This window comes from Phaethon lepturus, unplaced genomic scaffold, assembly GCF_000687285.1.
Source record: "Phaethon lepturus isolate BGI_N335 unplaced genomic scaffold, ASM68728v1 scaffold17336, whole genome shotgun sequence".
Taxonomy (NCBI): domain Eukaryota; kingdom Metazoa; phylum Chordata; class Aves; order Phaethontiformes; family Phaethontidae; genus Phaethon; species Phaethon lepturus.
In genome coordinates, this window is record NW_010544298.1 from 1,974 (window position 1) to 25,965 (window position 23,992).

Consider the following 23,992-nt stretch of genomic DNA (forward strand, 5'->3'; position numbering starts at 1 on the left):
TCTTCTTCATAAGATATGTAATGTCTTGCTCATCAGAATACAGAGTTCCCTAATAGGTCAGTGTATTAATCTGTTGGATCATTGCATCCTGAGTTTAAGACCCCTTAAGCAACTGGAAACAATTCTCCCCGTTCAAGACAGCTGAAAGTGTCGAGCAGTGGAAATGCGAAGGCAGAATTGGCAGAGATCACAAAGGCAGGATATTGTCTTCCATTACTCCCCTAGTTGGAATGCACTCCCTTTTCAGAGAGTAAAGTAGTGACAGAAAAGAGGCTCTCTATATCAGAAGGTTAAAGCAACAAGTTGCATTAACTACTTGAAACCTGAGTTTTCTGAGTTGAAAGAACTTTAGCTCTTTCAGAGATACCAGTCATTCACTGCAGTAATGATATGATCAATACTCTATTTAAGCATTAAAATAAATAGTTTAAGAAGTAGTTTAAATAATAAAGTTACTCAAGACACTTTATTTTCAGTGTCTCATTTCTCTCAGGAAAACGTTCATGCTGTCAAGAATCAGAAAACTAATTAGGAAACAGTAAAGGGATTAAGCATATATTGAGAGCCAACCTTTCATTAAGTCTCCAAATACTCAACCCTAACTAATACACTCAGTTTAGCAAGGTAGTTTTGTAAGCAATTACACATAGTATTTAAGCCCTGAAAGTCATCAGTGGTTAGTAAAAGTTAAGGAAGGAAATAGTTCTGGCCTCTGAGGCAAGGGTGAAAAGGGCAGTATTAATAAAAGACTTCAAAATTATGCCCATAGGTACCAACTAAAACATGGCAACTAGGGATAGATACTGAAAAATATTTATATTACATATTTGATTTACACATGTGCATGTAAAATTAATTACCTTTATTTTTTGATGTCTGGGAAATCACCTTTACTACTTTTCTACAGAGAGGAGGTATGTTTAGGCCAAAGTTGAACACTAGTGTGCACAGCATGAAAAAGATGGTCTTATACAACATGCTGCACCAGGGCTACAAGGACACTTTGAAACCTTTACCAATTCTGGATAAAGTCTGTCCTTCCTTCAGGAAATGCTTGACAAGTTTAATTTGACTTAAATTTGACGATCAAAAGCATTTCTGCTTACCTTCTGGCCTTTGGAATACACTAGGAGTAGCACAGCTGTTTTGAGCTCTTACTACCATCCCTCATGGAACTGACCCTCTTCCTACTAACGGTAACTTAAGCTAAGCAAACGGTGGATATACAGGATTACTAAAATCTGAAGGGGACAATGATGGAAAACAGAGTGAGTGAGTGGGAGAAAGTTTGGTATATACTTCTTCCTGATGCATAGTCAGATACTCTCACGTTAAATCTTTTCTACGTTGCCTGGCCCCTCTTTGCGCTATGGACCACGCTACGCAAGGCAGCAGCATGAAGCAGTGGTCCTTAGCAAAAGATGCCCATCGGGATTGTTAAGAGATACACCAGAAGTTTCCACCTTAGACAGGAAGGTCTTCAACTCTTGTAACAAAAAGAATGCAGTACTTCCATTTTTCTCTTTCTCACACCTTTTTCCTCATTAAGCTACTAGAGCTCTTACAGTTCAAAATGCAGCCACATCCAGCACTGACTAGCACTGCTGTGGAAGTATACAGCATGCCACATGCGCACATCGCGTACGTTGTAGGTGTGCAAACCACAAATCTGAACTTGGCCAGTAAAGCTTTCTCCTTGCAGATTGCTAAGAAACTTTGTTCTCTCACCTTGTTGAGGTCTGTCGTTTGTTCCAAGGAGTATTTTGAGCGGAGTCTGTTATCCAATGTACCTGGTATGACAAACATTCTCCTTTCTGTGGACTAGAGCTTTTCTATAGCTTTTCACACTTTTCTGCAGACTGCAACACCTGCCAGAACAACTACTGAAAAAAAGACATAAAACATTCATTCAATTCAGCTGCAAGTAATCCCTGTAACCTGTGTAAACACATGAATAAAGGGGCTCGTTGCATCTCATGTAAAGACAGATTACACAAGTAAAGATTAAAGTTTGAGCCCCTCTAAATACATTATAAAGAGAATAATTGGTAGTCAACACTGAAATTAAATACTGGGTCAGTGGTATTTTTAGCTTACCTTTAATACAGTACTTTATCAAAAGATAAAATTACATCTGCATGTAATTTTAATTCCTTAGCACAGTGATCTCTCCAGCTTTTTCACTATGTTCCATTAATGGCATATTAGATACACATTTTAAGCTTGCCCAGCACTAGATATCTCACCTGTTCCCAACAAAGTTTTCCAGCAACAAATTTTCCTAGCATAGATGCGTCTTAATGTGACCCAGAAAATTTCTAGCTGTTTTTAAATTATCTTCTGGGGTTTTGCATCTTCAGAAAGTTTAGAGTCTATTGGAAGAGATTCTTAAATTAGAAACATGAAGCCTACTCTTAACTGCCAAGCGTACTCTCCTCAGTTATTCAAATTAAGGTAATGCTCTTATTTTACTAGGTATCCCTAATAAGGTAGTTAGGCAAAACCTGGGATTTCTAGGAATGACATTTTAAGTAACAATGAGAAACTTAGATATGCCTTGAAAAAGGACAAAAACTTACATACATAAGAGTATGTTCTTTTGGGCATCATCTTAGAAGAGAAGTGAAACTGAAGACCTGGGAAAATAGAGAATGGAAGAAAATGCATGCCAATTTTAAATTTTCCTGTGCTGACAATATACTAATACACTTCCTTTGTCCTTATGTAAAGTCTCTTAGGTTTTTTGTTTGGCTGCTTTTTCGGTTGGGTTTTTTAATTTGTTTTTTAAAGAACTTTCCTCCAGCTCATGCTTCCATACTCTCTAAAATGTGTTCTTATATGTAATTCTCTACAGTAACTGTAGATGGTGATCATAATCAACTTCCATATTTCAGAACAAATGGTAACTGAAAGGACAGTGCAGTGGAAATCAGATAGAACTTTCAGAGTACGTTAGTGCCACACATTTTTGAATTCCAGCATTTTAAGATTACTGACAAGCACAGGAAGCAAAAGTTCCTTAAAAAGGGAAGAGAAAATGACATGAAAATAAGATGATTGTAATTTAATTACCCTTAAAATACTGAACTTACTTGAGAATGCAGCACATCATCACACAGTGCATTACAGCAAATGAGATTTTGAATGGTCTCAATTGATGTAACACAAAGCAGAAAAATCTATACACTGAAATTATCGCAATGTGATTGTATTGGGTTTGCGTGGCAAGGTTTTGGTAGCGGGGGGGCTGCAGGGGTGGCTTCTGTGAGAAGCTGTTAGAAGCTTCCCTTGTATCTGATAGAGCCAATGCCAGCTGGCTCCAAGATGGCCAAACCGCTGGCCAAGGCCAAGCCCATCAGTGATGGTTGTAGTGCCTCTGGAAGCCATTAAGTGATGGCGGTAGTGCTTCTGGGATAACATATTTAAAGGAGGGGGGGAGGAAGTCTCTGCAGCCAGAGAGAGGAGTGAGAATATGTGAGAGGAACAGCCCTGCAGGCACCCAGGTCAGTGCAGCAGGAGGTGCTCCAGGCGCCAGAGCAGAGGTTCCCCGGCAGCCCCTGGGGAAGCCCATGGTGAGGCCGGCTGTGCCCCTGCAGCCACGGAGCTCCATGCTGGAGCAGATCTCCAACTGCAGCCCAGGGAGGGCCCCACACTGGAGCAGGTGGATCCCTGAAGGAGGCTGTGACCCCACGGGAAGCCCACGCTGGAGCAAGCTCCTGGCAGGACCTGTGGTCCTGTGGAGAGAGGAGCCCAGGCTGGAGCAGGTTGGCTGGCAGGACTTGTGACCCCATGGGGGACCCACACTGGAGCAGTCTGTTCCTCGAGGATGGCACCCCAGGGAAGGGACCCAGGCTGGAGCAGTTTGTGAGCTGCAGCTCGTGGGAAGGATTCACATTGGAGAAATTCATGGAGAACTCTCCCCAGTGGGAGGGACCCCACGCTGGAGCAGGGGAAGTGTGAGGAACCTTCCCCCTGAGGAGGAAGGAGTGGCAGAGACATGTGATGAACTGACTGCAACCCCCATTCCCTGTCCCCCTGTGCCACTTGCAGGGAGAAGGTAGAGAAATGGGAAGTGAAGTTGGGCTGAGGAGGATGGGAGGGGTGGGGGAAAGTTGTTTTTAATTTTGTTTTTATTTCTCATTACCCTACTCTGATTTGATTGGTACTAAATTAAATTTATTTTCCCCAAGTCGAATCTGTTTTACTCATGATGGTAACTGGTCTCTCCCTGTCCTTATCGTGATGCACAAGCTTCTCATTATATTTTCCTCTTCCCCTGTCCAGCTGAGGAGGAGAGTGACAAGAGCAGCTTTGGTGCGCACCTGGTGTCCAGCCAGGGTCAACCCACCACAGTAACAGACATTTTAAAAAGTTGCAATAATTATTAAAAAGCTTTCAATAAAAAGTTTAAACACATTTAAGTTTCAAAAGAATATTTTGTACATTTTGGAAAAATATAACGTTTACTTTACATAACTCAAACATAAGTTATACTCTTTGTAGTTCGTAAGCTTCCATTATTCATACATCCTCTCATACATTTTCTTTTAATACATCCTTTTCTCTGGATTGTAAATCTAATGCAAAGCTATCACTATTCTGAAGGAAAGCTTGTTTCTTCATTAGTTTCCTGAAAAGTCCATTTGGATTTGCAAGTAGTTCCTCATGTTTTCCACATTCAAGAATTTTACCCTGGCCAAGGACTGCAACAAAATCAGCATTCTGAATAGTAGACAAACGATGAGCAATAATTAGGACTGTCCTCCCTTCCATCAGCCGGTCCAGAGCTTCTTGCACTAGATACTCATTTTCAGCATCCAAAGCGCTAGTAAGAAATGGGAAGCAGGGAGGGGAGAGAGGAGGATATTTGTTATTTTAGACAGGTTAGTTTTGTATGCATTAAGCTTATTTTGCTAAACCTGCAAACCCTTGAAAACGAACCAATGGAACTGCAGGAAAGTTTCGTGAACATGCTTAGCGCACACATCCAAGTTATAGGCATTACGTATCCTCATATGCAAAAGTATGCATGGAGAAATAACACTCAATTACTTCAGTGAAAAAAATTAAGTTATACTGCAGTATAATCATCCCTCTTTAACACTAAGATCCTCATTTAAACTAAAGATACAAAAAAGCTTTAAGCTGATGTTTCAAAATCAAGTTACGTATTACAAATTTAATTCCATGAAAAATTAGAACAGAGTGTACCAGCTATCCTTTCCACTTTGCATAAACAGCTTTTATCACAGGTCTCCCAACCAATTCATACATTCTAGAATTTGCATTCATTTTGTGGGTAAAGAAAAATAAGAGGCTAGATAATTTGTGCAAGGGCATGCAGAGAAATAAAGAAAGAACACCTCACATATCCAAGTTTTACAGATAGATAACTTCTAAGTTTCGATCTATTTTCTCTCTTACCTTGTTGCTTCATCTAACAGAAGAATTTTAGGATTCTGAAGAAGAAAGTAAAATTGGTTACAATAACAATTAGACAAGATCTGAATATTTGTATCAGCAGAGAACAGGATTCATACAGCTGAAAACTCCAAATAAGTGTACTTATTTTATCAAAAGAACTGAGTATCATTCAAGAGAACACTCAAGAGTATCATACTAAGACGACAAAACAGAAACAACACTCTTGTATCTTTCAAATTTTGCAAACTAAGGTAAAGGAACACTATCACCAGATCACTATTTGAAAGATACAAACTAAAGATGGGAGATTTTAATGCATACTTGGCAGCACTGTGGTCAAAAGTTCAATTTCCTATTTACTGCTCTTAAGAGGATCTTTCACACAGGCTGAGCTACCTTCTGCTTGCAGTCAGTCTGCTATATGTAACTGTCTAGGAACAAAAAATAACAAAAACCTACCAACAAGCAGTATTTCACCCACAGATGAAATACATAGTACTTAAAGAACTAGCATTTAAGAACTCTTCCCAACTAAATAAAAAAATCAATTAAAAAAATCACCAGCACGCAAATCTGTAAGAAGCCTCTTCTGATTTACAGTACATAATCCAAATTTGCTTGATGAATTTGACAGTAGAAGCTTCAAACTTTATCTGGAAGAGAAGGGACTCCACTGCACCCCCAATCACCTATATATCAACTACTCATTTTTTAAAACTTTTTTTTTTTTTCCCCAAAAAATAAAGTCTCTACTCCCATGAACTGTACTTGACATGAAATGCAATCAGCTTTTCAGCATTTGTGGTAAAAGAGAACTGGTATCATGAAAAATAGAATACTGTGGAGCGTGAATGTAAGCTGGGTTCAGCAAGGCTCAAAACTTCCAGCTGAGCATTAGCCCCAAACTGCCTCCCTCTGAGGTCCCATGGCTCTCCCTGAACCAAACTCCTCATCCTCTGATTCTCAGAAGCCTCCTCAAATTTGCACAGCATAGATCCTGCCCTAAAGCTAGACCCACACCAACCCTTGAACAACAACAAAAAAAAAAACCAAAACCAAAAGAAAAAAAAAAGACAGACACAACATTGTGCCTGAAATAGTATCGTGTCCCAAATCCAGACCAGTTCCCCTCAAAGCTAAGACAGGGCATCTATAGTGCTGGTAAGCTGTAACCCAGAAAAATCAACCCATGAGTGACAGAGATCTGAACACAGAGACAGAAGTGTCATATATGAGTTTACTAGCACCACATTCTTAAAGTCTTCCTTCATCCTTGACCTGGTGTTTTGAAAGTGAGCCTATTATACAATGATTGACCACCAGTCTCTGTAAAAACTATCGAAAAACATGACTGAAAGGTAGGAAGAAGCACTTACATAAGTAAGTGGTCTTTAGTTAAACTACTCAGCCCTTCCAAACTTCCTCAATAATGTAAAAGATATATATTTCTTTTATTTTCCACTTGCTATTGAAATGCATCCTCCTTTTTAACCCCTTTCTACCTCCCTACAAAGTAAGTAAATAGCTATTTGGGTGCTGGCTTACCTTGAGCAGAGCTCGAGCAATTGCAATTCGTTGCTTCTGTCCACCTGGGGGGAAAAGCTCAGTAAATTGAAATAGGAAAACAAATGTGAAGTAATTTTAACTGAATGTCTGGGCTAAGCAGCATTAGGCACACGTACTTTAGGGGGTGGAATGGAGATGAAGGAGGGTTTTTTTTAATACTTATAGCAAGCTATGACTCGGAGAAAAAAGCTGCTAAGAAAAATAATAGAATTTTTACTTCACTCTGTAGTACCAAGATTTTTAAAATAAGAAATATAAAGATTTACCTGAAAGCAGAATGCCTTTTTCTCCAACTACAGTGTCAAACCCTTTTGGAAAATCACTGATAAAGCTAGCAGCATTAGCTATTTCAGCAACTTTCTGAATCTCCTCTGCAGTCACAGTAGAAGGATCCTCTGCACCATAGGCAATGTTTTCAGCAATAGAACAGGAGAATAGAATTGGTTCCTGATAAATTCAAAAACATAACTAATATGGTAGCTCTGTAACTACATGCATGTATTGCCTATGCCTCAAACAACATAAATTCCACTTACAAGACCCAGCATTAGTTTCTTTTATATCCATACAAAAGAATACGTAAGCTAGAGTTCATTGAATTAAAACCAAACAAATTAAAAAACTCTCTCCTAACACCAAAATGGGCAGTCAAAACCAACTGAAAAATAAGTTGCTCATTTACCTGACAAAACATGACGTATTTGAGAAAGAGTTCAGAAAGAGCTATTCATCCAAACATCAGAAAACCTCCCCTTTGTACTTGACTATATATCATCACTTGCAACAATGATGATTCTTCTTTTAACAATGTCTACACAGATTTTGTGGTATTTTGTGCATTTAATTTATATTAAAGCTTAAAACAGACAGGAGGAATGGCAGATAGGACAAGTGATGTACTATGGGAAAATGTCTGAAACAAGGTAAGTCTGCTCGGTTTATAAAATATAGAAGAGACATGCTATCATATGAATACCAGTATGAATCACCTACTGGTAACTCAAGTGGAATACAGACATTCAAGACGAAAAATGTGCCCACAGGAAAATAATTTTTGCACAATTTTTGGTGGCGTTATTACATAAAGCAGATATTTTGAAGTGCAACGTACACCCAGCTATACTTATGCTTTTAATCAGAACATCAACCTAAGAGTTAATCGCACTGTGAAGCATCTGAGGAGATGAGGAAAGGAACGTACATAGCTTTATTGGTCAAATAGTTTATTTTTAAGAGACCATTGAACATCTCTCTCTACTTTCAGAGTCTAGGGGTTGCTATGGATAGAACACTACAAGAGTAAGCACCAACAGTACTGTATTTTCATGCTTTCCTAATGGAATTGTGTTTGCCTGGAAACAACACAGAGCACAGAATGTCAGTTTTCAAATGGTTGTGTAAAATACGATTGTGTAACTTCCATTAATACAAAATGGGATTAAATGTTAAGCTTTGTGTTACTTTCTTCAACAAATCATAGCAAACATCAAGATGGTCATACCTATACAATTTGCAACAATGTACTTTCCAGTCTCCACATGCACAATTTTCTTTCAAGCTAACACTTTGAATCTCTATGATTACATAAAAACAGACTACAGAGTAACAGGACTAGCTCTGAATAATTATTTTTAGAATAAAGCATGCACAACAGCAGTTATAGTTAAAAGATGAAAGCAAAGCACAGCTTGTTGATTACACAAAATTATTTAATTCAATTAGAATTTTTTTTTTCTTCCGTACCTGACTCACTGTTCCAATCTTCGTCCTGAACCACAGTGGATTTAGCTGACGGATATCAAAGCCATCCACAGTGATAGTGCCTTAAATTAAGAAACAGTAAAGTCAAGTGTGTTTGACAAGTACTGAAAAAAGGCAGAAAGAACAGTTGAGAACAACGACCCCTGAGGAATCACATACTGGAAGATCAGAAATGCAAGGCTGTGCAGGCACCACCACAAGGGAAACATGGTGCATCAGTGCAATAATCACATCAGGACCTCAAGCAGAGGAACCCTGACTGTTTATAAGGTGTATCTGAGATGCAAGGCATCAGCTGTCACAAATGAGAGCAACACACAAAACATACCTGAGATAGGATCATACAGCCTCAGCAGAAGGGATACAATAGTGGATTTCCCTGTACCACTTGGGCCAACCAGAGCCATAACAGAGCCAGCTGGAATGGAAAGGCTAAAATCTTTGAAAATGGATGTTTCTGGACGTGTTGGATATGCAAACTCAACGTCCTTGAATTCCAAAGCACCTCTGAATGTGTCTTTGCCCAACGTGATTCCCTCTGTATGACAAAGAATAAAATACAGGAACGTGAACGGAAACAAAAAAGATCAGCTCAGCTCTCGTTGAACTTGATTTACAGACACCCAACAGAAATATCTTTCTCCATGTTAAATCTAGGGATAGCTGCAAGCCACAATTCAGGATCACAGGGGCTATGTTTCAGCCATGACTGAATCAGTGTGGTACACCACTCGTTCCAGAATGCAATTTCAGGTTGCTCACCAGCAGTGAACCTGTAGGTACCTACAGCAAGAGGGAGAATTTGCATCTTGCTAACACCTAACAACGTTCACTTCTGGTATAATTATCTGAATTTTTAAACATATTATAAACAATTTAAGATTTGTTAATTAGAAGCAATGAAAGAAAATGGCAATGTTGAAGGCCAAAGTCCTGTTGCCATAGAACAGACGCAAAAAGATAGACATTGCAAATCATTTACTGTCCTTTAACTGAGCCACAAAAGTCACCTGAAACACCCTCCCCTTTAGACAAGAGCAGCTCCTTTTACTCCCTTTCCTCCCACTACTTGTTAACTGTGTATCTTTTAAGCAAAGGCTGTCACTGGAATAAACCTGCTGCTAGGTTTGTTGCATGAATGGCCATTTTTTAGATTTTTTTTTTTTAAGTGGAAAGTATATTTAATAAATTCAGGACAACAGTGTATTCGAAGACCAATCAGAGGCATAACTCTTAGGCAACAGTTCACTGAAACTATAATTTCAGTTTGCAAAACACCATAACAAAACATCATGAATGAACAATTGCCAAAGTCAAATAAAACCAGCTTCTTTCTGGAGCACAGCATTTGATTTAAACATTTATCCTAAGATTATCAGTACTAGAAAAAGCTTATAAATAGGTAAGACAAGGAAACACAATTTCTTTAAGCCCTGTTAAATTCCAGTGACACATATCCATACAAAGCAAACTTAATTGGACAGTGGTGCTGCATTCCCAAAGGACAGTGTCTTGCTGACAAAGTTCCTACCGGTTTTGTGAAAACTGCCAGCACCAGAGCAACACCCCAAGTAGTGCTTGTTCATGCTAAAGACACGCAACTCAAAAACCTTAATTCTTTTCAGACGCAGCACACTAGTAACCCCCAACTAGCCACAGCACGTGGTAACACATGCCCATGTTCGGTTAAGCAGTACTCGTGGATAGGAAATGCAGACACGCACCAGTAGTAATCAAGATTTCACTAGTCCTGCTGTTCCTAAAGCACATAATTTGTTTTGCTTTACTTTTTTTCCCAGATTCCCTCCTCTTCTCCGGGTTTTCAGTTTAGTATTAGTAGCATAGAAATGGTAAAGGCAAGAGCATGCAATTTCAGACTCCTTTCTTGACTGTAATCCATGGATATGCACATTGTAACTTGGTTGTTAGGCAAGAGCACAATGGTCTGTAAACCTTCCTTTGGGAAAAGAAATACATTTACTAAATCCTGTGCTAGCAGCATAAGCCTTACTATTATGAAAGTAAAAAGTAATCGCTTATCTCTATTCTCAGTTCCAGTTACTGCACGGTCTATTTCATGGCCTGAAACACTGTAATCTACTGCAATACAGGAAGTCTGGTACCACAAGTCCTTCCTCTATATATTACTGTAAAAATATGTAAAAGCTGTAGACAGGATGGTGCTTGTTTCTTGTTTGGATGCTAGATATAGGGGAAAAAAATAATTCTAATTTGTTCCCAAGACATTTGTTGTCACCAACAACAGCTGGAGTTCCATGAAAATAAAACCTAAGTAGCCAAGGAAGTAGATGTTTCAGGTGAGTTTGGACAATAGAGAAACAGTCTGTTTGTTTTATTGTCTGGTGAGCCAGAAATCAACTGAAATAGTTTCTTGAGACAAAGTTTTATATCATAGAATCATAAAATCTTTGGGTTGGAAAGGACCTTTTAAGGTCATCTAGTCCAACCCCCCTGCAGTGAGCAGAGACAGCTTCAACCAGATCAGGTTGCTCAGAGCCCCGTCTGACCTGACCTGGAATGTTTCCAGGGATGGGGCATCTACCACCTCTTTGGGCAACCTGTGCCAGTGTTTTACCACCCGTTCCTATGTATTTAGTTTATACTGAAAGGAAACCTAAAAGAAGCTTTCTGTTAGTCTATGCTACATGGATGTCTGAATCTTTGTCTGATTTATGTTCTGTCTATAAAATAAAGGTTGTTTTCTGGATGTTGCTATCAGTGTGACTGAACAATTCAATACCTTCAGTAGGAAAGACAACTTCTGCCCCAATACCACTGCTTGCTCTCCACTGGGGCCACTGTAAAGATGAAGACTACTGAAACAATCCAGATTTAAAAAAAAAAAAAAAAAAAAAAAAAAAAATCACATCTAAATGATGATGAAATCAACAGTTGCACTAGGTCTATGAAAGGCACAGCAAACTGCAGTGTGGATAGTCAGTCATGGCAGGAAGTTTAAGCCAGCTCCATTGCTAAAGACAAGAGTGTGTAGCTATCTCTTCATTAGCCAGTTGGTGGTTACCTTTTGGACAAAAGTCTGCCTCCACCCATTGGAGACCATACAGTTACTTTTCACTGGCTATGTAAAGTCCCTGCACATTGAAAAGCATCCTACAGACAGGCTTGCAGCTGTGAAGAGAAATGAGACAGAGGCCAGACTGTGACTTGGTGTCCATCAGATTAAGAACTCAAGGAATTCCAGTGCAGGGAGACAAAAGCAGCACAGAAATCTGAAGCACAGCATTTCAAAAGAACCCCTCTGTATCAACCAACTCAAACGATAAAACTTTATTCTCTATTCCCTAAAGCCAGAGCTCGCTCAAAAATTCCGTTAGGTCTGTTGGATGTTCTTTTCTGACTCTTCCTCTTACAGCAGTCCTTAAAAAGTTTCTATATTAGAGTACTATACAAAACAGAGGGAAACTACAGTGTTGAGAGCTCACATGGACTCTGCTATATTGCATTGCTTTGCAACTTACACAGCTGGTGAAAACTCACATATGACTTTTGCTTAGTGGGATGCGGCTGATTAAATAAAACAGCAATTCACACAGAAAGTGTCTTCTACAGGCAGCTCATTGAGCTACTTTGATGGAGACAGGCAAATGCTTTTTATGCAAAATATACTCAATACTGGAGGGTGTTGTCTAGCTTCCAAACAACAAAGCTGTAAATAAGATGTTGCTGGCAATATATTTTTATTTACTGTATTTAAATATTCAATATTATGGATTAATTAAAGGAAAAAACCCCCACTAAATCTTCATCATCTGTTTCATAGTTCAGAAAAGTCAGAAGAATTACCACTGTATCTAGGTTTGTTTTTATTTTTTAATATAAGTTGGTACTACCTTTAAGTATTACACACATCTTTCTAAAGTATTGGTGACCAATAAAAGAAAAATCACCCTATGAAAAATAACAAACCAAGGACCCACCATTAAATGGAAGTTGGGGCTTCCTTTCAATAAGTTCCCATAGACGTCCACCAGCACCTAGTCCTTTCATTAGTTCGGAATAAAATGAACTTAGACCTAAACAAAAAGCAGACCAGTGTTATGCATCCGTATGGAATGGAAGACATAGAAGATATTAAATTTGCACTATACTTTTCATCACCAGCACTGAAGTATCAGACATGTCGGGGCTCTTTTACTCCAACACACTATCAGACATGTTGATTTGAATCCTATCTAGTCTCACTTCAGAGCTACCAATAACCCTTCTTATTTATATCTGTAAAACAAACCATTCTGAAGAAAAAAAAAAACAAAAAAGTTAACACACATAAGCTTGCGTATACTCAAAAGCAAAGCAACTCTTTTTTTCATTCATCTGTCAGGAAGAACAGCATCCAACTTCAGAGAAATAGCCTTGCATACAACCAACTATATTTTCAATATCAGCAGAACAGAGCACTCTGAATGCCCTTTGTCAGATAAGGTTATACTACTGGAGGAGAACTTGGCTGAGGCAGCCACAGGGGAGGGAAGGCACAAAACCTAATGCTGAACTGATGCTTGAGAAGCTATGTGGAGAATGGCCAATGTAAAGAAATATGTCTCCCAAGTTAGCACACTTCAAACATTACTGGAGAAAGCAAAAGCTAAGGACAAGGCTTGCATATAGTACTGGATCCCAGCTCTTAGCAGCTGTGTGAATCATCTTGGAGCTGGCATGGCTGAAGGGCTTTCCAGCTGAAATAAACACAGAAACCAACCTAGAATCAAAAATGGAGTGAGACACAAACAGAAAATGTCTTAATTCTTCATTTTTGTGTGTCTTTCAGAATGGAGTAACCAATTTCAAAATCTCTGAATTCCAGCAGAATAAACATACAGAATAAACCACTTCTACCTTAAAATGCCTACAGTGTTAAGAGTGATTTCAGGAGGGCAGAAAACCCAAGGTATATTAAAGTAGATTTACTGGTTTATTCTTGCAGAGCAACAAGCCCAGCACAAGGTCACGAGTCTGTAAGTGTAGGCAGGGCATTTCATCATGCTGCTGCTGAGGACTATCTGAAAGCTTGCAACACAAGGCACTAGCCATGGCGAGAAGCTGTCTGCTTGGAAAAAAGAGCCAAAGCATCAACATCCTACAGCAGAGCAGAGGGGAGAAGGCACGAGCCTCAGAGAGCGCCTTGAAATTGAGACACTGAGTTTTGCAAATTCACAACCACTCATAAAAAAAGTTATATAAGGACAGCAAATACTAATTAGAAAATGTTTTTCATTTTCATAACCTGTCTTCAGTATTTGGTAGAAAACACAGCAAACTGTTCGAACAAAAAAAATCTAAGTCCTAAATTATGCAGTGTTCACAGTTCATTGCATGAACTCCTATATGTATTGATGATGACATATACCGAGCAGACTAAGCACTTTGAAGATTTATATGCTTTGTAGGCATCAAGAAAGGTAGGCCTCTTGCAGCAATACACCTTTACTTCAGAGTCCTCATGAGAATGAGCTCTGTGCAGAACTATATTCTTCAATAACCGTAAGTAGAATTTTAAAAGACATTTTTATCGCAAAAGTTAATTCAATGACATTTTATCAGTGTTTCTAACCCTATTTTTCATTTATTTAAAATTAATTTGTCCCATGTTTTCGAAGTGCCAGTATCTGTCTGTTGGACAAACTTGAATGATTTAAGCAGAGAAGAAAGTGTTCTGGGAGTTGGAATGGTCACCACTGGAATTTTGATACCCAAGGAAGCAGGTTTAGTGAATTTTGCCCTCAGGCACATCTTTGTGCTTCCCATGATATCAGGCTTAGTCTTAGAAAAGAAGAGTATAGACGAGCTGCGTTGCCCTGCCAGTCTATCAGAAGTAACAGACTCATTTTAAAGAAGAACCCTTCCAACCAGTTGTCAAACTTCAAAGTACCTTATCTTCATTTTTGCCTGTATGCAGTAGTGGAGACTGCTCTGTCAAAAAGATGAACTGTTTGTTTCTGGGCCAGTAGATTACAGTGTCTGAGCTTCAAGGAGTTGTCAGTCAGTAAGGAAAAACAAAAGGTTAGCACTAGTGTAGTGTTCTGCTGGCACTGTTTACTTGTTCCAGCTCAAGACACTCTATACTGAATTACAGCTAAATTCCACATGCCTTTCTTAATAGAGTACGTTTAACACAGACCCACATACTTTGGAAAAAAAATGTAATACCAGTATTATTTCTTTACACAATATACCAAGTATCTTGATTTAGACACAAAGAAAATTAAAGTAGTATGTATCTGTCACAGACACACATTGAAAAAATAACCTCTGTATTCCTTTGGGAAAATGGAAGGCTTATATTAAGTTATAAAGCACTATTTTCATTAAATCTTCAGAAAAAAAAATATGTATGATTTCTTGGGAAGATCATTTGGAAGAGACTTTTTAAGAAAGCCACATCTTTTAAGAGCTTCTTCCCTCCCGCCCCCGTACTGACTGTAATGCTTTGAAGTGAAGAAAATCTAATTTCTCATTCCATACCTCCAATGCTTATTCCAACCCAGAAAGCATACATTAGAAAAGATGAGAGTTCACCAACTGTCATGTAGGCACTGCCCATTAGTAATCCTCCTTTGTATAAGACTGAGAGGACAATTAAATTTCCGGAAAGGCCAGTCTAAGGAAAAAGAGGAAAAAGCAGCTTTTGTCATGTACATCTTAAACTTCATCCTCTAAAATGTTGTTTCAGAATTTTCCTTCTAGTAAAAGAACTCCCATACTATGGGTATCTAGATTTTAGGAGGACTGAGTTAAACGTGAACAAAACCAATTCTAAAGCAAACCAAGCGAACAGCCGGGAAAAATCCAGTGGCATTGCACTTTGCTATCCAACAAGTGTTCAAAAAGCAAGCAACTCTTTTTTTGTGTTTTATTTTTTTCTTACCTCATTCCCTAAGATGGAAAGGAACACCAAACATTACTCTCAACCATAATCGAAAGAGAAATGTTGATAGTCTGCAGTTACGATTCAGTTTTAGAACACTGTTAAGCAAATTCACTGCAAACTGTTATGGAAAAATGCAGTCCTACTCTCCCTCCCCCATCTGTGCACTCCCCCAGCTTCCTTTGCATTGACGCTCATCTCCTCAGGAAGCCAAACCTGTAAAATGCTAAGGGTGGGGGAAGGTTTCCACTGGTTTAGTTCCCTGAATAGGAGGTGTGGGCTCAGATAAATAGTACCAAGCTATGGGGTGTGGGGCAGAAACAGACTTAAACTGGCTTTATCATACCATTGTATCTTGAAGTACTGTTTCACAGCAATTCAGACTGATTTAAACCCAGTCTTCCCACAGTTTCATGTAGGTTCAATTTACACTCAAATTATTTATTTGCAGAATTATAAGTATCCTCATGAATTTTAAAATAATTGACAATTGGCATAACATGGTTGGTTTACTTTCATCAAAATACACTCACTGCTCCAAAGAAGCCTGCCCGAGCTAGTGCCTCTTTTTTAGCCAGCTGTAGCACATAATCAACTTTATTTGTATACTTCTCCATTTCAGCCACTTCTTGCCCAAAAGCTCGAACTGTTCTTATGTTTCCAATACGCTCTTCAGCTAACTACATTAAAAGAAAGAACAAAACAAATATACAGACACACAATTTGTAATGTTCGTATTACAGAACATTTGAAAGTTAAACCAATATCACTACACTAATCTCCAAATACATTCCTTTGGATGCCACTGGAAAATTTCTCACACCCCCCCGCCTTTTTTTTTTTTTAAATACTATTAAGTTAACAGTAAACTGCATGCCCAGGCAGTTTGAAAAGAACTTCAAGATTGCCTTAAGTGTTAGCAGAAAAAGAAGAATATAAAAGTAGGGTTAAAAAGACACCTTAATTTGATGTGAACAGCACATGTAAGAAAAACACTATTCACAATAACTTGCAATAACAACGTGGGAAGGGGAAAAATAAAGAACATTCTATTCTACAGTAAATCATGCAAGAAAGCCTACAGTTATTTCCTGAAACAATTCCACTCATTTGATCAAAGCAACACTGGAAATTAATTTAGCTCAACTACTAATGTCCTATTTCAACTCAGTATTTTAACTTCTAAAACAGCAAAGTGTTAGTTCTAAAATTACCTCAATCGTAACCAATTAGACTAAGTTGTTAATAGACACTGTGATGATCTCACAAAAAACAAGGCCTCCTTTTGTGAGTAAAAATATGATATAAAAATGTAATTCTCCTTCTTCCATTCCCCATTCAACCTGAAAATTTGAATGAAACACTAAAATTGCGTGTTCATGTGAAGTCCCACACCTGGTTTACAAAGGCATGAGCCTCCCTTCAACACAGGATGAGGAAGATAACAGAAGAGGGCTAATCTTCCTTTTGCACTGTCAATTTGCAGAAGTCCTACACAAGACATCGCAAGTTTAGAACAGCTGACAACTGTGGCTATTTTAACTAGGTCTTTCCTAATTATATTTCTATGCATTTTAATGATGTTTTCCCACCCTCAGTCTGTGAGAAAATGGTCACTATCACTAATATTTCTCTGCTAGAGCTTTGCAATATTTCAGAGCAGTTAGCAAAAACAATGAAGGCACCTCTACTACAACCTCTGTAAAACAACAGCAGCTTCTACTCTCCTCCTGAATATCTGGGTATGTGCTGACATGCCCAGAAAAGTTTAAAAAATGTCAAGCCTCATAAACATTAAAGAGTGGACAATAAGGTCAAAGTCAAGGTTTCATTCCAGAGAAGGACTTGCTAGCAAAGTTTTCTTAAAAGATGGATCTCTCTAGGATGTTTCTGATGTTCAGACTCCTAACCATAGACCAAGAAAAGTGTTTTTCAAACCTAGGTACCAAATTAAAGAGGCCTTCATAGTCTGATTTCTTTATGCTCTCACATGGATAAAGCCTAACCTCTTTATCCTTTCCTACATTCCCAAATTCTCAAGGCCTGGTACCTCCACATTATATTGTTACGGGCAGCTCTTTATAAATCATGGTTGGTTTTGAGATCTATGAGTGTTACTGAGGTTTACCCTTCATACTGTTCAGGTGCAAAACCACAGGCTCGGCATGGCTTAGGGCAATGAACAGTACGATTATCTTCAGATCTGTACTTCATAGATATTAACCTAAATACACTAGAGCAACTTTGAAGTTAACTAGAAAGCGTCTGTTAAAAGATTACCTGTGTTGCTTCTGCAAGAGAATCTTGGGTCATTTTAGTAAGTTTTCGCAAGTATCTTCCATAAATCACAGCCAGGACAGCCAAGGGTGGCACAACGCTCAGAACAAATGCAGCAAGGCTAGGAGACACAAAAAACTAGGAGAAAAAGGTATGTGTCAGGGATTAGCGTTCAGATTAAAAACATGCCGCTGGAGTAGTGAAGTACAACTTCCCTCGCTAGAGTTTTCTAAAACTAAGATTGTACTTCAGTGCTGCCATGCTTTCATTTATCATGTTTTATTTCTTCCAGGCAAAATATTCATTCCTCCACAACATTTGGGGAATGTATCCCACAGTTAGGACAAAGGAGTATATACACAGGGGTCTGGATTTCATTTCTAGCTTTCTCACTGGTTCGCTGTGTGGTCTTAGCCAAGTATCTTAACCTGCCAGTAAACAGGCCTGCCAGTAAACAGGCCTACCAGGAAATCTCTTGGGGATGCTGAAAGACATAAGCTATTATACAGTTTCTGAAGTGCTTTCACAACTTTTAAATAGATGGTGTAATAGAGAAAGCTTGAGTAGAGAAATACTGTACACTACTTCTGGGTAACTAAGGAACAGATGGAGTCACCAGTGCTCCCTAGCACCCACAAATACTTATAACCTGGAATAATGGATTTAATTTACTGTTGCAAAACCTTATCACTTGTAACAATCATCAAAGTTCCTAAATAGGTTCTTTCATAAGATTTATTGAAAGTAGATCCAGTGTGTTTTAATTTCATCTTGCTTTCTCTATTGAAAACAGAAAAATCTCTAGAAAAATTTAAAATCAACTTAATTGACAGGCTTTATAATTATTTTGTAATAATCTCTTCTTTCTGGGCAAGCTTTCATAGTTCACCTTTTAACACTGCATCATGGCAGCATTTTTGAGCGAATGCCTTACATAAATTTATTCCGATTAATCTATGGTAAGATAAAACCTTAGACTCTCTTTGCTTAGATAAATACAGAAAGCCATAATTTTTATCAGTGACAAAGTATTAAAGCTTTAAAGCTTCACAGTTTCTAATAACATCAATCTTGGAAGCTTATTTTTATGAGGAGACTTTTTGCTGTTTTTAACTCCAGGTAGACAGCAGAAATTACCACACTTAAATGAAAGTGCTGTCTTTGCTCACCTAGGCCTTAATCAGAATCAACCAACTTCAATGATTTTTACATCAGGCCCTTCACACCTTATTTTACCTACAACCATGGGAACATCATCACTGATTTTAGTATTTTCAGTAAGAACAGAGTTAAACCATTTGCCTACTATACTTTGCTTGATAAATTCAGGCAGTGACAGCAATTCATTTCAAACTCTCATTCTCCATATTTTGGCTTTTGAGTAAACATCAAGTGGCTACAGGCGCACCATCTATTGCAATGCAGTACATGGATAACCACTGAAATACACTTGTATCCCAAGAATCATAGAATCAACACACAACAGTTTCTGGACTGAATCGCATTCGCACATTACCTAAGAGAACTGAAACAAACGTGAAACTACAAGAAGTGACAAGCAGGGAAGAGACCACCATACCATCATCCCAACACCCACAGACGCCTGTGCTCCTGCCCTGAGGCCATCTGAAAGGTTTTCAGTCACTGAACGGCCCAAGAGGGCTGTATCTGAAGATAAGCGGTTTATCAGCTCTCCTGTTCTGGTCTTGTCAAAGAAAGCGGTTTCTTGCTTCAGAATAGAGGAGAACATGGTTGTTCTCAAACGTTTCACAATTCTTTGTCCTGTCAGAAACAGAGGCCAGTCAAGCATGGCACACAAGACTACAGACACCAACGGTATAAAAATCACAGGATTACACAGCACTGAATAAGTCACATTAACAGAGTTTTAATATACCAGAAGATAGTGAGCTTTAAGATGTCATGTAACAGTAAATAAAAATGAACAATTATTCCAGCATACTTGCCTTTGCACTATTAGTTCACCTTTGATCTGGTAAAAAAAGCTACTGATTCCAAGAGGATCTCTCAACCAGTGCCAAGAATTTATTTCAGATCATTAGATATCCTGACTCTGTGAAAGAACATGACTCTCAATAGCACTTTTTGCTTCTGTTTTTACCTGCAGTCTGCATGAGGTAGACACGAGTAGCATTAGCAGCAGCACCACATAAAAAGATTCCACTCAGCAAGGCACACAGGCTGGTCAGGCTGTCAGTGAAGTCTTCACTGGGATTTGTATAAATAACATCAATAACTTTACCCAGAAAGAAAGGGGCTGACATGGTAATGACACTGGAAACTGTCAGAAAGCCAACAGCAGCTGAAAATCAACAAGGAAAAGGAAAAGAAAATTATGTGGAATTTGCAAGTTCATTAATAGTACATATGAAATAATTTTTCACTTTATATTTCTATTAAGCTTGCAAGTGTCAGCATTAAATAATCAGCATTCTCTTAGGCCCGGTTCTGAACAGGACATTTTAAGTCACTGCATAAATTAACTTAGCCAAGGCACATTTTAAGATCCTAAAAGCCTCTGTATAGAGAGTCCTGGAACTGCTTCTCTCATCTAACCTTCCCCACCACCACCTGACAAAGTTAACACTTCACAGATTACATCCTTAGAGAGCATTCAGTTAGCAAGTCTTCCATATCTCTCACACAATCCTTCACTCCTGTTTAGTTTGCTTTTTATTATTCATGCTTGCTACCGTAATAAAGCTGATTTCTGAGCTAGCAATGGACTGAAGTAAAGATCTGTTGTGAGAACTGTCTAAAACATGCACTTTTATTTGGAAAAAAACCCAAGCAAACAAATATTTGATCTACTCTTGAGGGGCAAAATGTATATACATTTGTTTCGTTTTACTCTTTAGTATTGCTGGTCTGAAAGAAAATCAGCATAGGTTTGAATAGAAGTCTATTTGCTGATGAGCAGAGCTCCTGAATTCCAGTTGCAAGATCACCCATGAAACAACCTGTGTAACCATTTGAAGCTGTATCACAGAGTATGAAAAATTGCACTGGACCAAGACTTAGCCTTTCGAACTTTAACCTGCAAAGAAACTTCTTGAGCCAAGAACACAGCTTGGAAGGCTGAGAACCAGAAAAAAACCCTTATAATTGAAAACTGAACAAACTTGATATGAAAACCACTGAACCACAACAAACAATACCATTTATACAGCATGATTTTCCAACAGCCAACCCCACACTTAAAGCAACCATTCATAGGATTGCTGCAAACTAGCAGATAATGACTTTAAAAGCAAAAAGACACTGTACTGAAAATCCTGAATTTGCCTGAGTTTTAACTCCATTCTAATGAGCTGCTTGTATCACTTCTATGAGGAAGACGGCAAAGAGCCTCCCAGCAGCAACACTGCTGTAAGAAATATTTCTAACATCTGTCACAGAGGGTTTGATGCCTCTTACCACCTCCACACACACGCGTGAAGCTTTGCTTCAGTTTGTACTTGAAGTGTAAATACAGCTGTGCATTTATGATGAAGAATTCAAGGTACAAAAAATGCATACCTGCCACCACCTGAAGCAAACACTTCTCTGCACCTTCACTTCAATGCCCCAGAGCAGTCCTGGGAAAGCTCCACACACTGCCCAAACAAACTTTATCCTTGCCAATGTGTCCAACCTGCTGCCTGCGGTTCCATTCAAGATTTTTTTGCCATCCTTCTGTTGCATTACACTCAGGCCAGCAAGCATGTTAAAGGTAAAGAACTCAGATCTTGAACTTGAAACTACAGAAACTATAAGAAGCCAGAGCAGGAAGGGGAAGAATTCCTGCTGCAAAGTTACGTGATCCATGCCATAGACACATCCCATAAGCATATTATTCACTAGCTAATACTTCCTTAGAATAAGTGACCTTATTAACAGGCTGGCTGCATTGGTGTACTCAAGCTGTGAAGCAGTGGGAAAAATCCAGTGAAGGCTAGGTCATCTCCTGTCAGGAAAAGCTGGTCTATAAGGCAGCTCGAGATGGTCAAATGCATTGCTTACAAGCACAGTGCTGCATGGCAGCTCAGTCTCCACTAGTCCAGACAATTTCTCAGTTACGGATGGAACTGGACAACTGCATATATAAATATTTACTGAAAGAAGAGGACTGTATGGCTAAAAATGTCATATATCTCCATCTAGCTGTATGGCCTTCCTAGCTTGGGTTTACCTTCATCTCTTCTTCCTTCAAACTAGCACAGGTTTCACTGTAATTACTTCCAACAGCCTTAACTGACTAAAAGGTAATACTAATACATAAAGCAAATGGAAGACTACTAAGCCACTTAAATATTAGACAAAGTTTCAGTAATATATTGGAACAATACAGTCCTGAAGACAAAAGCTTATATAATCCAGATGTCACTTTTAATTTTCCCCTTAAGCAATATGCTTGTCTATATTGATTTAATCACAAATCACATGCAAAATAAGGTTCCTTAATTGAAACTCTCACTTTGATTATACCAGAAGAACTAGAAAATAGCACAAATTCTAGGCTGTTGCTCTTTGTTTGTTTTAAACTGTTGACTAATTGAAGAAACAGGAATCAGCACTCACTCTATCTCCCCATCCAAAGAGCTGTCATTGCGATAATTGGCTAGGGGGAGGAGTACAGGGTGTTCAGCAACCAGATATAAAGACACTTCAGTGACGTTGAAGGTTGTCACTGGCAGGAAAAAGGTCAAAGTAAACTTTATAGTATTAGTTTCACATAGCTTACTCTGTTACCTGGGAAATTAATGTCAAACAAGTGTGTATTTTGGAAGCTTTATTTTTTAGAGTAAATCCGTTTTGTTGGCTATGAGATTAAAATAAATATAATGTGAGGTGGATCAATTGAACTTTTATAAAACCAGGGCTACATCAAAGTGGCAGCAAAAGCGAAGAGAAGGCAAGCTGGCTCCAGCACTGGCTGAACAGTCCTCTTGGAAATGTTAGGCAAACATTTTGCTTGTCTACTTGCACAGAAATCCAGATAGCTGTGCAGACAGAAGTCCAGATCAATGCACAGACAAAATGATGCCTTTACCACTATGGAGATCAACGTGCTCTCTGTTAAAGCTAATCTGGGCTTACTTCTTGACAGAAGATCTGCAACTGCATTATCACAGTAAATGTATTCAGGGGCCAGGAATTGGTCACCAACTGATAAAACAGGACATTTACAAGCCATAACTAGGCAGACCTATCAGAAAGCCCTCTTCAGAACAAGGACTAAGTGACTCCAAAGAGTCATAAGCCAGTTTTCTACAGGCAAGAACAACACCAAGAGAGCAAAAGTTTCTAGTTTTGCTGGTCCTTACCAGAGCATCCTTCTGCCCCAGTACAGTATGTGGAAAAGTACACAGCCAAAAAAATGCTTGCAAGCCTGTTGGGGGAAGGGGTATTTTAAACACAAATACATGAAGATTTGACCTCAGATGAATTAAGATCATTCAAGAAAATCAGGGATGAATGACAGAAAAGTGAGGTAATGATGACATTTGGCAATGCCTGGTAACACAGCAACTGGACACAGTACCTAATTTTTACTATTCAGTTAGGTTATTAATGTTACCTCCCTGAATCTTTCAAGTATTTTACTGGTCTCATTTGAAGATCAGGTCTGGCAGGTCAGAAAGTAAGCTTTGGATTTGTGAGAAGTACCCTTCTACCAGTAACCAAGAATGTCTGTCCTCTACTCGTTGTCTGTGCAGTTTTATTCTGATACACAGTGACCTATTTTAGCTTAACACTGAATTTCCACAAGGGCATTTGGAGTGACAAATAAAGTCTATTGTATTCTACGATGTGCATGCATGGAGATTGGGCTCTTCAGTTGTTCTTTTATGGTAGAAAGATGCACTGATAAATTTTGTATTTGTTGGTTAGGTAAAGTCCATATCCATTTGGTGAGTCCTGGCCCACAAGGAATATGTTTTGAACCAGGTGAAGGACTGCTATCAACTCTGTGAAGAGTCAGTTCTGCAAATATTTATTTCAAGATAAAATCTTCTTCCAGAGTTACTCTAAGCACTTAAGGATGTTCTGTAT

The 23,992-nt window shown here is 38.6% G+C and overlaps 1 protein-coding gene across 1 annotated transcript; it reads right to left on the bottom strand.

Moving 5' to 3' along the window:
* Positions 1 to 4,364: 4,364 nt before the first annotated feature.
* Positions 4,365 to 23,132, bottom strand: ABCB10 (ATP-binding cassette, sub-family B (MDR/TAP), member 10). Its single transcript, XM_010288640.1, has 13 exons — positions 23,036 to 23,132; positions 20,058 to 20,258; positions 19,515 to 19,717; positions 17,939 to 18,073; positions 16,192 to 16,338; positions 15,256 to 15,391; positions 12,711 to 12,806; positions 9,080 to 9,289; positions 8,734 to 8,813; positions 7,257 to 7,437; positions 6,970 to 7,013; positions 5,425 to 5,459; positions 4,365 to 4,825 (listed from the first exon to the last, which is right to left on the bottom strand). Exons 1-13 carry the CDS (start codon positions 23,130 to 23,132, stop codon positions 4,534 to 4,536), a joined length of 1,857 nt encoding a protein of 618 aa, XP_010286942.1. The 3' UTR covers positions 4,365 to 4,533.
* Between the last annotated feature and the right edge of the window lie 860 nt (positions 23,133 to 23,992).

Bases quoted from the DNA above. Each gene is read 5' to 3' on its own strand.
- ABCB10 (XM_010288640.1), bottom strand. From the start codon at position 23,132: ATGGCTTGTAAATGTCCTGTTTTATCAGTTGGTGACCAATTCCTGGCC. The intron at 20,259-23,035 runs GTAAGCCCAGAT...GTTGATTTTCAG, and splicing joins TGCAGATCTTCTGTCAAGAA to CTGCTGTTGGCTTTCTGACA. The intron at 9,290-12,710 runs GTGGGTCCTTGG...TTTGTCATACAG, and splicing joins GCCCCAACTTCCATTTAATG to AGGGAATCACGTTGGGCAAA.